Here is a 14,884-nt window from a genome sequence, read left to right on the forward strand (position 1 = left end):
TACCTACCTCTCTCTCTCTCTCTCTCTCTCTCTCTCTCTCTCTCTCTCTCTCTCTCTCTCTCTCTCTCTCTCTCATCTGGATCCAGGTCTAGTCGAGTCCAATGGCTTTGCCGTCAATGAGCCCTGCCGGCTGCCGTAAACTCTTCTAGGTCGACTAGGCTCGACGGCGATTGGGCCCTAATCTCACCGAAACAATTTCAAGGTCGGCGACCTTCGACTCCAAGCAGATTTGTTATAGAATCAAATCGATGAGATCATCGATGAGGTCAACATCGAAACTTCGCCCTGAGAAACTCATTTCCAGCGAGGACGCTGCCAACAACTCACCCTGTGGCCGCTTTGACTTTGGCTTCCATCTTTTTTCTCTGGCTCTGAAAACTAGAGGTGTGTAGTGTGTCAGATATTTGCCCATGTTGTTCTTTTGCTTCAGTGCTTAATTGTGACAAAAGGTTTGGTCTTGGCTATGATTTCTGAGTTCTGAAGCTTTTGTGTGTGTTGCTTCAACTTCTTGTAGTTGTTTGTGTTTCTGGTTTGCTTCAGAGGTTTGTGTCTGATGAGAACATTTTTTCTTTTTAAATGCTTGTTGATCTTGTTCTGGCAAATGCTAATGTATGTGTTTCTGAACAGATGGTGGTATTTAATTAAAGTTCTGTAGATTTTTGTGATGAAATTAAAGAGTGTGAATGTGTTGGTATTTTATTTGTAAATGTGTTTGTGAACAGATGGTGAATGTGTGAATGTGTTTGTGAACAGATGGTGGTATTTTATTTTTCAATTGTGAATGTGTTCAGTTTGTTGAGGTACATCTGGGTGAGTTTGGTTGAAATCTTTTGGTATTTAAGTTCAGTGAGTTTGGAAAGAATTGGTTTGGTTGAGGAAGAATGTATAGTGAAGTAAAGCTAAAGTTGTAGAGCTGAGTTTGGAAAGGATTAGAAGTGTTTAGGAAAAAGCTTGAATGTGCTGAAGCAGTTTATGCAGCATCCAAAACAACAGGCAGTCCAGAAGGAACAAACCCACCAATAAAACTGGCTTCCTTGGTCTTTGTGGGGCAAAGGTTGATAATATAGAGTACTACACTGAGAAGATTAATGAAACAATCCCAAAATTGGAAGCTGAACAGAAAGTCACTCTTAGAGAGAAGCAGCTAAATGCTGCTTTAGTTTTCTTCACTAATAGGGTGACTGCAGCTTCTGCAGCACAGACTCTACATGCCCGAATGGTTGACACATGGACAATCATGGTTGCTCTTGAACCTCGTCAAGTACTTTGGCGTAATATGAAAATCAAGTTTTTCGAGAGGCAAGTGCGGCAGTATGTTATGTATATCATTGTGGCTCTGACCGTAGTGTTTTATATGATCCCAATTAAATTCATCTCTCCGGTCACAACTTTGGATAATCTGGTAAAATTTATCCCATTTATCAAGCCAGTTGTGAATCAATCTGGATAGCTACTCAAGTAACTTGACAACTGATTATTTGCAGCGTGCCGCTGCACCGCAACAATAGACTGACTATGTAACTACCTAAGTAACTGGCAATGTAATTACCATGTAGCTATCCAAGTTTATGACATAGACATGTAACTCTTAAAATGCATATGTGGTTATTCATGTAACTATTGAAAGCCATGTAACTAGTAATGTAACTAAAAATGTAACTACCTTTTATATGACATGGACATGTTGTTGCAACTGTTAAAATGCATATGTAGCTGTAAACAAAAATGATATCCTTATATTTATACCTAATCTGAAAAGATTACAAGTTACAACAAAATTCATAGTTAACACATTTTTCTTCCTTACAACGAACACATTATCTCTTCACTTTCTTCCTTATTTTTTGTTAGTCTCGCTCTGGTACTATTCTTCACAAATCTTTTTCTTCCTCTTTGACATTTCTTCTCCTTATGTCCTTACTTAGAGATGGGAACACATGCATCAGCATGGCCGGGATCATACAAAAAACAAAACATATGATAAGACGAGCATCTCTTCAAGGAACAAAAAATGAGTTAGCTAGAGTACTCTACTGATATATGACACTGAGTCAATTACATAATAAAATGAGTTAGCTAGGTTAATTTAGTTACACAAGTCATTTACGTAATAATTGCAACATGCCGCTACACCGCGACAACAAGCATATGCAGCGAACCTTGTAACTACCTAGGTGACTATCATGTAACCACTCAAGTATATATGATTATGTAACCTCAAGTATAACTGAGCATGTAAGTGATTAGCAATGTAACTAAGCAGACATGTAAATTTCCATATAATTGATCATGTAATTGGCTAAATAACTGCATGCAATCATGTAATTAATTAGCCATGTAACTGGCAATGTAACTACCTTGGTAACTGACAATGTAACTATGCGGTCATGTAAGTGGCTAAGTAACATGTAACTGTCAATGTAACTAGTTATGTAACTAGCAATGTAACTAAATGGTTCATGTAACTGACAATGTAACTATCTATATAACTATTCATGTAACTATTCATGTAACTATCCATGTAATTATCCATCTATGTAATTATCCATCTATCTACATTAACCTACCTATGTAACTATCCATGTAACTATCCATCTATGTAACTATGCATGTAACTATCCATGTAACTACAGATTGATAGTTACCTAGGTAGTTACATACATGCTACACTTGTGTACCTGTCTATGTAACTATCTATGTAACTATGCATGTAACTATGCATGTAACTATCTATGTAACTATCAATCCATGTAACTATGCATGTAACCATCCATGTAACTATTTATGTAACTATGTAAGTAGCAATGTAACTATCCATGTAATTATCCATGTAACTATGCATGTAACTATCCATGTAACTATCCATGTAACTATCCATCATGTAATTATCCATGTAACTATGCATATAACTATCCATGTAACTACAGATTGATAGTTACCTTGATAGTTACATACATACTACACTTGTGTACCTACCTATGTAACTATTCATGTAACTATGCATGTAACTATTCATGTAACTATGCATGTAACTATCAATGTAACTATGCATGTAATATTAATGTAACTGTCTATGTAACTATCAATGTAACTATGTATGTAACTATCCATCGTGTAATTATCCATGTAACTATGCATATAACTATCCATGTAACTACAGATTGATAGTTACCTGAGTAGTTACATATATGCTACACTTATATACCTGCCTATGTAACTATGCATGTAACTATGTATGTAACTATCAATGTAACTGTCTATGTAACTGTATGTATGTAACTATCCATGTAACTATCAATGTAATTATCTATCTATGTAACTATGCATGTAACTATCCCATCTATGTAATTATCCATGCAACTATCCATGTAACTACAGATTGATAGTTACATGGGTAGTTACATACATGACGGGCACAAGAAGGTAATTATCAATGTAACTATCCATGTAACTATGCATGTAATTATCCATCTATGTAACTATTCATGTAACTATGTATGTAACTATCCATGTAACTACAGATTGATAGTTACCTGGATAGTTACATGCATGTTACACTTGTGTATTTGCCTATGTAACGATCCATCCATGAGGATACGGTAATAGAACAATAAAATTTGCACATACATCACACAATGCAAGTCCGAGAATTCAATAATGACCGACTACATAAGCAAGGAAAATGAAATGAGCTGAAGGGTTACCTATTTCCAATAAGCTTGTGCAGCCTAATAATCAAGTCCTCTTCCTGTTCAGACATGTCGCCTCTCTTGATGTTGGGTCTCAGATGGTTCACCATTTCACCCATCTCAGCATGTTACTCTTGCTGCTCCGATTCAGCCCTACACCGAAAACCCATTATTCTCTTGATCATTAAGTACATAATGTGATTGATTTGGGTTACATTCATGCATATATACAATACAAACCTGCTTTGGAGGCTATTGAGGTCCAGTTCTTTGCACCATGAAGGGGCAACAACCTCGATTAGTTTCTCATCTTCGTCGGAAGTCCACTTCTGTAGACAGAATTTTCACAGATCATCATATAAATTGAAATAGACGGAATTCTTTCACCCCTGGTTTTGACATAGCACCCTGCCTTTCTCTTTGTTTAGTTTATTTCTTTTCAAAGATTGGTTGGCCTAACTGACGAGTACAAGATGAACTCTATTACTCTAAACTCAAAACACATGCACTTATTGTCTCTCTGGTGCTTCAGTCCTAGAAAAAAAAAAAGTATGGAATCACAGCAACATAACCACAAGAAAACTAATCATGTCATGGTTGCATATATGAAGTAACATGCTATCACCTGTTACTCTAATAGTGTCAGGTGAACTCATATCAGAAAAAGGCCACGTAACCACATAAGAGACAAAGAACGAAATCAAATTTCTATATTCAAGGATACATGGCTGGTTAATTGGTTTGATTTACAACATAATGGATAACTGTTTGATATTGTTCCTGCCTCAATTCTAAGCAACTTCATAAAAGTTAGTTTAACTTTCATATCAAATTTGTACCATATCCATTAACAAAATGAGAAAAGCAGAGACAGGACTGAATCATAACTATATGCTACCATTAAGGACTCAATAAAAAGGGAATCTCACCTCCGGGCACAAGATGGCAACAATTTAAAAACCCCAACTGAATATCATAGCCATGAGGCAATCCTGTAGTTTATATAGTACAATACGCAACTGTTCTAATCATGAAGTCAAACAAGAGTCTACAAACAAGAAAAAAGGAGGGGGAGGGGGGGCGCAGCTCTTTCTTTTTCCTGCATCATGCACCAGTTCACCTGCAGAGTGCAGAATAAAGGGTAAACCATCACATATACATTATCCCATTAGTTATTACTAGACCCTAAGGGATTGAACAAAAGAAAAACCTTCTGAATATAATCAGTCAATGAGTCATGCACCACCCACTGAGAAGATAACTGGGAGTAGAAAGCGGCGCTTTCATCAATCCTGCACAAAGTTTTCATAGTATGGTGTTGATATGTTTTTGCCAATTTCCATAAAGATACTCATGACATCTTGCAGCATCTTTGTATCAATCTGATTCCCATGACGCTCTTCACAAATCTGTAGCAAATATATGTCAAATACAGCTCCAAAGATGAGGCTTAAGTTATTAAACCATTTGAAGCAAATAAAATAAAACCAAAGACGATGCAGCTGCCTGTATTCTACTAAGCAACACGTTGAAGACCTGAAAGAAAAAGAGAATTATTTCTGACATCACCCTAGTTCATAATCCAAATCCATAATCCCAGATCTTCAAAACTCAACCAAACTCAAGTTCAATAAGGAGGTGAAGCGAAACTACAACAAGCTTCTTTACCTCGTCAAGATGAAGTTACCGCCATCGATCTCGATTGCAGCCGTGACCGGAGTCGAAAAATTTTCCGGAGATGCCGAGAAACATTTGAGCTTCGATTCTCTTTCACAGGAGCTCGTCACCCCCAAAGCCACAGACATGACTGCGACGCTGAGAGGAAGCTATGTCTACCGGTACGACGCCGGGAGAAAGGGCGTGTCTCCGTCGCGCTTTTGGGGGTTTTCAGATGAGATGATGCTCACTGATCTTAGAGAGACGGGGAAGACAGAAGGGTATAAGCGTCAATAAAAAAATCTCAGATGGACTGTTATATCATTTAACAACTTTAGAGGTAACCATTTTATCATCTAATATCTTTTAGAGGTTACCTTTTTATCATGTGGAACAATTAAAGATTTTTTTATCATTTGTATTTGTAAATGGTAGTTTTGTGTTATATGTCCAATTTAAAATTTAAAAACGTAAGATGACTTACAATATCCTCCTGAGTGTCATGATATGCTTTCTCGTACGTATAGACGTACCGGTTGACTTCTAGATGTTCCTTGGCCGCTTCGTCCATGAAGACAGCGAACGGTCTAGAACCGGCACGATAGTTCCTTGTGTTGCGTTGTCGGTTCTGAGCGTTCGCCCGGGAAACGGCCTTCAAAGAAAAAAATAAACTATTAGTAAAATATTTAAAAACGGACATACTTAATGACAAATTAACTAATTAATTTTTTTAAATACCTGTTTACGAGAGTTGTTGAATTCTGATGTCAGAAGTCAACGCCACTCGTACTCCTTGTACTGGAACTCAACAAGGGTACCAGAACGTGCGTTCTAGTGCGTAGTCTAGTGGGTCCGCAACTGTTCTTCCACTCCTTGGACCTACAGATACAACAAAAATATTAGAAATATTATTAATATCACATACAATTTTGTTTTTTCATTAACTTCCCAATATACCTTCCCCCATGCACAACGTCCGCCCAGCTGTTCTTCAGGTGCTCGGGAACCTCAAACCACACTTGCATTTAACCGTTTATTAGTTTATTTTTCGAGAAATCAACAATGTAATACATAATATTATTGAGGCATTTTGTAAACTCACCGATATCGCGTTGTGGATCATGTCCTTAACCTCCTGCGGGACCTCGCTCCAGTTTGACCACAACATAGGGACTCTATCCCTAATGAGCGCTCCCACGCGGCCGGAGTACGTCCTCGACTTCCCGCCCGATACTATGTGGCCATCCCCGTCAGTACTGATGACGATTCTCCTTGAGGTACTGACGGTCTTCTCGAGAGCCTTCCTTGTGACGGGGCCTCTCTTTTTCTTTGTCGGTTTCGCTCCGACGGTGCCTATCATATGATAAACCAAATTGACTATTAAAATCGGAGACCCTTTATTATTAATTATAAGAAAACAAATCATTCATCTTTCATTGCCTGAGGGCGATGCGGCGGACGCGACAGATTCCGTCTTTGTCGCCGATGATGATACCCTAGCGGAAATAAGAGGCATATCAAAATGCACGAACCGGTACGCCGCTGATGGAGCCACTGGCGGGGGCAGTAGATAAATCAGCGTCCCTGAGCCATCGACTGCAGGTTCAATACTAATTTTATATTTCATATCACTAAAATAATAGAATCCTAAAACTAAACTAAAAACAGTTTAACTAGATCGAGCTGTTTCATGAATTGGTGTACTCCTATTTTGGTTCTTACTTCTTAAGGTGGTACAAGACGTCATCATCCCAAGGATTAAGAACCAAAATAGAACAGAAGTATACCAATTCTGAATCCTTGAACCCACTGCTTCAATTCAAAAGAACACCAAAAGCCTAATTAATTACCTTTAAAGCGCTAATTAATTTACTATTTTTCATTATTTTCTCCATATTTACGTACGATTTAAAGGTACATACGTAAGAAATTAACATTGATTGAAGAAAAATATAGAATTATATTATATAAGCTTGAACTCAAAACCTCTCCATTGAACCGTTGACTTGTAGCTCCAGACTCAATCTCCGATGCTTAATCTTTGTTAAATACTTCATTATCTATTCTCTCTCTATTACTACACCCTAAACAAAAGTTCAACTTAAACCAGATCGACCATGGAAGGATTGGAAGCTAAGTCCTCGATCCACCAGAAACTGAAACCACCCCACGTCGTCATTGTCCCAACTCCGGGATTAGGCCATCTGATCCCCCTCGTTGAGCTAGCGCAACGGCTCGTCGTCCACCACAACTTCACCGTCACCTTCTTCATCCCCAACGACGGGTCGCAGCTGCAACCTCAGAAGAAACTCCTCGAAGCCTTGCCTCCAGCCATATCCTACGCCTTCCTCCCTCAAGTGAACTTCGATGACCTCCCTCATGACGTCGTATCCGAGACGAAGATCGTACTCACCTTGACTCGTTCACTGTCTGCTCTACGTGACGCGGTTAAGCTCCTCGCCGAGTCAACTCGGGTTGTGGCTATAGTGGTGGATATTTTCGGCTGGGAAGCCTTTGATGTGGCCAAAGAGTTTAACGTACTCTTTTACTATTTCTTCAGCACGAACGCTATGGGGTTGTGGTTCTTGTTTGAGTTGCCAAAGCTCGATGAAACCACTTCATGCGAGTATAGGGATCTGCCGGAACCGATCCACCTTCCGGGTTGCGTGCCGCTTCACGGTCCTGATTTTGTAATGCAGGTTCAAGAAAGGTCTAACGAGGCCTATAGAGCGACGGTGAACATGAGCAAGTGGTATAGGTCGGCAAATGGGATCATTGTGAATAGCTTTGCGGATTTGGAACCCGGTGCCTTGATGGCTTTCAGTGAGCAACGTCAAGTTCTAGGTATTCCACCGGTTCACGCGGTTGGACCGGTGGTGAACAGCAACATGAATCCAGGCAGAGAAACCGGATCGAAGGTGAAGACCGGAGAGGAGGCAGATGTGTTAGGTGAGCACGAGTGCTTAAGCTGGCTAAACAGTCAACCAGAAGGTTCGGTGTTGTTTGTGTCATTTGGGAGCGGTGGGACTTTATCAAGTGAGCAGATGAATGAATTGGCTTTAGGGCTTGAAATGAGTGGGGTGAGATTTCTATGGGTGGTTAGGTGCCCGAATGAGAATTCTACTAGTGCCACTTACTTTGGTGATCACGGTTCCAACGACCCTTCGAGTTTTCTTCCTTTAGGGTTTATGGAGAGGACCAAAGACGTAGGGTTAGTGTTACCTTCATGGGCTCCTCAGTTGGAAATTTTGAGTCACCGGTCGACCGGCGGATTTTTGACGCATTGCGGGTGGAATTCGATCATGGAAAGCCTTATGCATGGCGTGCCTTTGATTGCTTGGCCGCTATACGCAGAGCAGAAGATGAATGCCGTTTTGGTTTCTGAAGATATAAAAGTGGCATGGAGGGTCAAGATGAATGAAAAGGGCATAGTGGAGAGTCGTGATATTGAGAAATATGCAAAGAATTTAATTGAAGGAGATGAAGGGAAATTGCTCAAGAAGAAGATGATGGAGCTAAAAGAGGCAGCCAATATTGCTTTGAGCCAAGATGGGTCGTCTACAAGATCACTTGCGGAGGTAGCCGGTATATGGAACAGCCACATGAATTATGCCTAATCTGATTTGTCAATTGTATTGTATTCTTTTCAAATTAAATGATACATGGTTGTCTTTGGTTTCATCTTGCTATAATATCAATCAATACGTGTTTGGTTATTTCAATTGTTTACTGAAAATGTCAGTTAGTTGAATTATTAGATCGAATTTAGCTATTTAGATTGTATGGATCCGCATTCTCAGCACATATATATAACATATAGATCGGAATCATCGGATTAGCAACAATGCACAGATTTTAGAGATTCTTGTTTCACAGGGATTGATTGAAAAGCTCTTTCAAAACTCTCATTCAAAAGACAACTCGTAGAAATGAAACGACCCCATGTTGCCATTGTCCCAAGTCCAGGTCTAGGTCATCTCCTTCCCCTCGTTGAGCTAGCCAAACGACTCGTAGTCCACCACCACTTCAGGGTCACCTTCTTCGTCCCCAGCGACGACGGATCAAATCTGATCACACCCTATAGGAGAGTTCTGGATCCCTTGCCCTTTTCCATATCATCCATTTTTCTCCCTCCCATAAACTTCAACCACCTCCCTAAGGACATTAAACACTTAACCAGAATCGCTCTCACCATGACTCGTTCCCTCCCTGCTCTTCGTGACTCGATCAAGGCCCTAGCCGAGCCGACTCGGCTGGTTGCCCTAGTTGTTGATCTTTTTGGCGGGGAAGCGTTGGATGTGGCCAAGGAATTCAATGTACTTCCTTACATTTTGTACCCTACAAATGCTATGGTATTGTGGTTTCATTTTGAATTGCCAAAGCTCGACCAGACCACTTCTTGTGAGTATTGGGATTTGCCTAAACCGATCACACTCCCGGGATGTGTGCCGATCGAAGGTAAAAATTTGTTAGACTCGGTTCAAGACAGGACCAACGAAGCCTACAAAGTGCTTGTTGACGTTTCTAAGAGGTACAAGTCGGCTGCTGGGATCATGATCAATAGCTTCGTGGATTTGCAACCGGGTGCTTTCAGGGCTTTCAGAGAACAAGGACAAGGTCTTGGCCTTCCACCAATTTACCCGGTCGGACCAATAACAACAGAGACCGGTTCGACCGATTGGGATGCAAATGTACGTTTGAAGTACTGGTTAAATGAGCAGCCTAATGAATCAGTGTTGTTCATTTCATTTGGGAGTGGTGGCACCATCTCAAGGGAGCAAATGAATGAGTTGGCACTAGGGCTTGAAAAGAGCGGCGTGAGATTTCTTTGGAATTTTAGATGTCCAAATGAGACATCAAAAAATGCAGCTTACTTTGATGATCATCGAAGTTCGATCGATCCATCTAGTGTTCTACCGCAAGGATTTTTGCAGAGAACCAAAGACGTAGGGTTAGTAGTGACCTCATGGGTTCCTCAGGTCTTAATTTTGAGTCATGGTTCGATCAGCGGGTTTTTGAGCCATTGTGGGTGGAACTCAACCCTAGAGAGCATTGTGAATGGTGTGCCTATGATTGCTTGGCCACTCTATGCAGAGCAAAGAATGAATGCAGTTTTGTTAGATGAAGATTTGAAGGTGGCATGGAGGGTTAAGATGAACGATAAGGGCATTGTGGAGAGTCAAGACATTGCCAAATATGCAAAGGGCCTAATTGAAGGAGAAGAAGGGGACGTGCTCAGAAAGAGGATTGTAGAGCTAAAAGATGCATCCCAAGTGGCTTTGAGCCAAGATGGTTCTTCTTCAAAATCACTTGCGGAGGTAGCTCAGATATGGAAGGATCACAAGAACTAGTTATTCCAATCTGTTTAATGAATGCTATGATTTAGGGATTCTTGAATCCATTTTCTTTGTCTCGGATATAGCCATGTTGTTTTGTAATAAGATTGGATCTATTAGTTCATGATCCAATGTAAATACGAAGTTTGATTCTCGTCAATATATAAATACGCACCACAAAAAATTATTACTACAACATAAAACAACAATCACGCACGCTAAAAGCATATACTTGCGTGTGTGGCCGTAGCTCAATTTTGTGGTAGGGAAATTTGCCCCAACTGGCATCTAAAAATTTCTCGATAAGATGCTATATCATAATCTAAGGGTGATGTGATACTTTACATCTTTTGTAAAAAATACGAACCATAAGACACAAAAGGATAAATTAGAAATAGATTCAGTACTTCGAAAATATTCTAAACTGCATTTATATTGCCAATGAGCACATCAAGGTCTCAATCGAAAAACAAAATATAAAGACTAAGTGCTTAAAGTCTAAATATGACATTCATATGATGTCGATTACATAGATTGGATAAAAACAACTTTAGACGATGACATCAAAGTCAAGTGCGTCCATAACATGAGTATAATCCTTGAAATCCGTAATTGTAAAATTGACATCCTTGTCATCTTCAGTTCCGTATAATTAGTCTCCAAAAACTCTTTGTAGCGTTTGTATGCATTCATGCACGACGTTTTATTTAGCTCTACAATTCTTAAACCAATGATAAGTCGATCCGCATCAATAACAATGTCCACGGCTTGCTGATAACGTGTTGGAGGAAAAACATTAAAATAGAGAAGATAACAAGTAAATGAATTGTATATTATTCATTAATAAGAGTCTATTTTATATTAAAGATTACAAAATAACTTTTAGATATGTAGAATGAAATATAATTTTGACAACATACTGAAAAGATATTACTCATACAGAACCATAAGTTACTATGTCCACGATATTACCAGATCGATTCAACCCAATCATTGACCAAAAAGAAATGTTACCAACTGGGTTAAAAATTCCAACAAACCCAACTATTTTCTCTGCCGTGTCTAACCCGACCCGACCCCTTTTTTGGTACCCAAAACCCTCTTTAGTTTCTCTCCTCCTCCGATATATAATCGACGCCGGCACAGTCCTCGGAGCTCCACGCACTTTGACGACCGACCAAGATGGAGAAATCTCTAGTGACCCTCGAGAAAGGAACCACCTGCTCCTCTTGGAACTACTCCGGCCAGAGACTCGCCACCGGCTCCCTTGACGGAACTCTCACCATCTTCGACTCCCCAACCCTTCTTCTTCCTCTTTCTCCTCCTCCTCAAAACTCAAGGTCCCCCACTTTCCCAATCACTCATTTCTCTCTTTAATGCTTTCCAATTCTACCCCCCAAAAAAAAAAGATACATTGTTTTTGTTGTGTGTAACAATTTGTATTTGTTGTTGGGTTTATAGGTGCATCACGCTTCCGGCGTTGTGAAGGTTGTTTGGGTTCCGCCGCAGTTCGGTCACGCCGTGGCGTGTGTTTGTGCTGATGGAACATTGTCTTTGTGGGAAGAGACTGTTGAAGGTAATATTGAACTGAATGTGTTGTTTTAATATGTGTGAGACATTTTTTTTTTGGGATGCATGTTTGAGTAGTATAAGAATGTGTAGTGAGTGTTGTATCTGATGGGAGATGTTGGGTTTGTTGTTTATGTAGACGCACAACCTGTTCAATGGAAGCTGTGCAAAAGCTTCAAAAGTGATTCAGCTCAGATGCTAGATGTTGAGTTTGGAAGTTCGTCGTCGAGTTTGAAGATGGTTAGCATTTGTAGCTGCTATTTCTTGCTTGTTTATTAATTTACAATGAAAGTATACCTTGAGCGAATGAAATTCAAGAATGTTAATTTGTTTGTTTTGGAGGTAACCGCGTATTCAGACGGCAGTGTCAAAATCTATGAACTACTCGATCCCTTGGAATTGAAGAACTGGCAGCTGCAGGTGATCAATTTATCTGATTCAGTCTGATACTGATATTATTATGCTGTTTAACTCGATTTTGAAATTTATACTGTATAAAATTCAACCTTGAAAAGTACATATAATTCTTGTTTAAGGTTTTCATCTAGTTTCCCTTTTATGTTTCTGTTGCTGTGCTTTCTTGGTTCTTATCATGCATGCTTTGTCTTGACATGGTTCTGCCCTTCTATTATGATTTCTTACCAATTGAACATTGATAAAGGATGTGTTGTGCTGGTCACTCTGAATTATGCACCTCCCAAGTCAAATAGGTTGCATGATGAATAAAATATCATCAAGAATTTTAGGCGATTACCTAGCCTTAGGTTTATGTTCAGACAAGAATGCTGTTCGTGTTGAATGAGTGTTGACAGCTTTGTACAGTTCTTCACCTTTTTCTTTTCACGACTTTTGGCCTAGGCGGAAATTCAGAATGTTATTGATTCAGTGTCTACACTTGGGAAAGCTGTGTGCTTACAGGCATCTATATCATGGAACCCAAGAGGAGGAGAAAGCCAGGAAACAAGTTTTGTTTTGGGTTTTAATTCAGACACACAACAACTTAATTCCTCAAAGGTAAACTCTTACTTTCCTATCTTAACTATTGCAGGTTTTTCTTGTTCATGTTTATTACATGAATACTTTCTTTTTTGTCTCCCTCCCTCCCAATTTTATTTTCTTTACACACTAGTTAAGCACCTTTCATATTCACATCATGTTTCAGAAATGGTAGTATCATATGGAGCTCTGTAGGTTCACTTGATGATATAACTTTTAAAAGTTGCAACTGTGCCAAATTGGTAAATGCCTAGTTTCGAAAGTTGGATATTGAAAGAGCAATGCTGGAAAGGGCAACCTTTTTTTGTTTTTTGTTTTTTGTTTTTTGTCTTTTTGTGTGTAGCATACACCTTATCACAGAATTGATGTCTGTGCATTTCAAAGTGTTTAATGTGCACGATATCAACCAAATTACTATCTTATGAAATACAAGTTATGCCTTAAAACTTCTAAATGATGATAGGCTATGGTCTTATATTATTATTTTACAGGTATGGGAATTTGATCAAGCTCATCAAAGATGGCTTCCAGTTGCAGAATTGGCTTCTCCTGATGAGAAGGGTGTTCAGGTCTATGCTGTTGCTTGGGCACCAAACATTGGCAGGTAGGGAATTGTCAACTTGTTGTGTACAATTTGAACTTTTATGTATTTGTCATCACTGAAATGCATGATTTTAATCAAGATAGTGAACATGTGTAAATATTGTTTAGGCCCTATGAGGTCATTGCTGTTGCCACTCACAAGGGAATATCAATATGGCATCTTGGATTAAACCCTGACTCAGATGGAAGGCTCTCTACAGAGAAAGTTGCACAACTTACTGGTCACAAAGGCGAGGTATCAATACTAACTATTGAATGTATTTTCAATCATCTTTCAGTGTTTGGGCAACAAATTGTTATTCTAATAGCAGCAAGAATATTTTTTTTGTAATTTTTTTTATATGAACATGTCTGTATATTTGGGGAGTTTTACAATTGCAGAGCCTTAACAAGAGAAAAGTATGAATTATCTTGAAGCCAAGGTTATGATCTTCTTAATTGATTGATGTCTTGCAATCAGGTCTGGCAACTGGAGTGGGACATGAGTGGAATGACATTGGCGTCCACTGGGAGCGATGGGGTAGTACGGTTGTGGCAGTCTAATTTGAATGGCGTTTGGCATGAAGAAGCTACACTGGAACCCGCTTCCTAGTTCTTCCCTTCCCTGCTACATTTTAGAGTTGCAATTTCTAAGATCGAGGATTAGAGATTCTGTCTTTGCACATTCGTTCAAGTCGATCAATATCAAAATGTGGTCTATATTCTTGGTGTGTCTCACTATCACTCTTATGGAAAGATTGGATGGTAGAAGATTGATGCTCATGAAGTTATTCAATTACGTGCCGTGGATGAATGCAATTCAATATCAACTACTTTTATACGTTATAATGATCGTATCACTTGTTGAGATTGAAATTAGCCGATCAATAAATTTCTTATTCATGTGGAGTGGAACAAATGCATTACATGCTTCAGCGTGCGTGTAACACTTCAGACCAGAAAACCAAAAAAAAAAAAAAAAAAGACTTCAGCGTGCGTGTAACACTTGAGACCAAGAAAAACCAAAAAAAAGAAAAAAAAAAAAANAAAAAAAAA

The 14,884-nt window shown here is 39.2% G+C and overlaps 3 protein-coding genes and 1 pseudogene across 4 annotated transcripts in view; all 4 read left to right on the forward strand.

Moving 5' to 3' along the window:
* The first annotated feature begins 7,462 nt into the window (after positions 1–7,462).
* LOC101306052 (hydroquinone glucosyltransferase-like) lies at positions 7,463–8,962 on the forward strand. Its single transcript, XM_004300812.1, has one exon. The coding sequence runs from the start codon at positions 7,463–7,465 to the stop codon at positions 8,960–8,962; it is 1,500 nt and encodes a 499-aa protein (XP_004300860.1).
* Positions 8,963–9,274: 312 nt separating this feature from the next.
* Positions 9,275–10,696, forward strand: LOC101306343 (hydroquinone glucosyltransferase-like). The gene has a single exon (XM_004300813.1). It carries the CDS (start codon positions 9,275–9,277, stop codon positions 10,694–10,696), a length of 1,422 nt encoding a protein of 473 aa, XP_004300861.1.
* Positions 10,697–11,720: 1,024 nt separating this feature from the next.
* LOC101309832 (nucleoporin seh1-like) lies at positions 11,721–14,849 on the forward strand. Its single transcript, XM_004298840.1, is given in 9 exon segments — positions 11,721–11,981; positions 11,984–12,021; positions 12,143–12,257; positions 12,390–12,490; positions 12,593–12,670; positions 13,169–13,264; positions 13,738–13,850; positions 13,958–14,084; positions 14,310–14,849. Coding segments are annotated over 9 exon segments (918 nt in total). The 5' UTR covers positions 11,721–11,863; the 3' UTR covers positions 14,442–14,849.
* Positions 14,539–14,884, forward strand: part of LOC101306638 — a 1,954-nt pseudogene continuing 1,608 nt past the window's right edge. The window contains exon 1 of the transcript XR_184792.1: positions 14,539–14,593. The product of XR_184792.1 is annotated as an anthocyanidin reductase-like (transcript). The remainder of the gene's footprint in view (positions 14,594–14,884) is intronic.

This window comes from Fragaria vesca, linkage group LG5 (assembly GCF_000184155.1).
Source record: "Fragaria vesca subsp. vesca linkage group LG5, FraVesHawaii_1.0, whole genome shotgun sequence".
Taxonomy (NCBI): domain Eukaryota; kingdom Viridiplantae; phylum Streptophyta; class Magnoliopsida; order Rosales; family Rosaceae; genus Fragaria; species Fragaria vesca.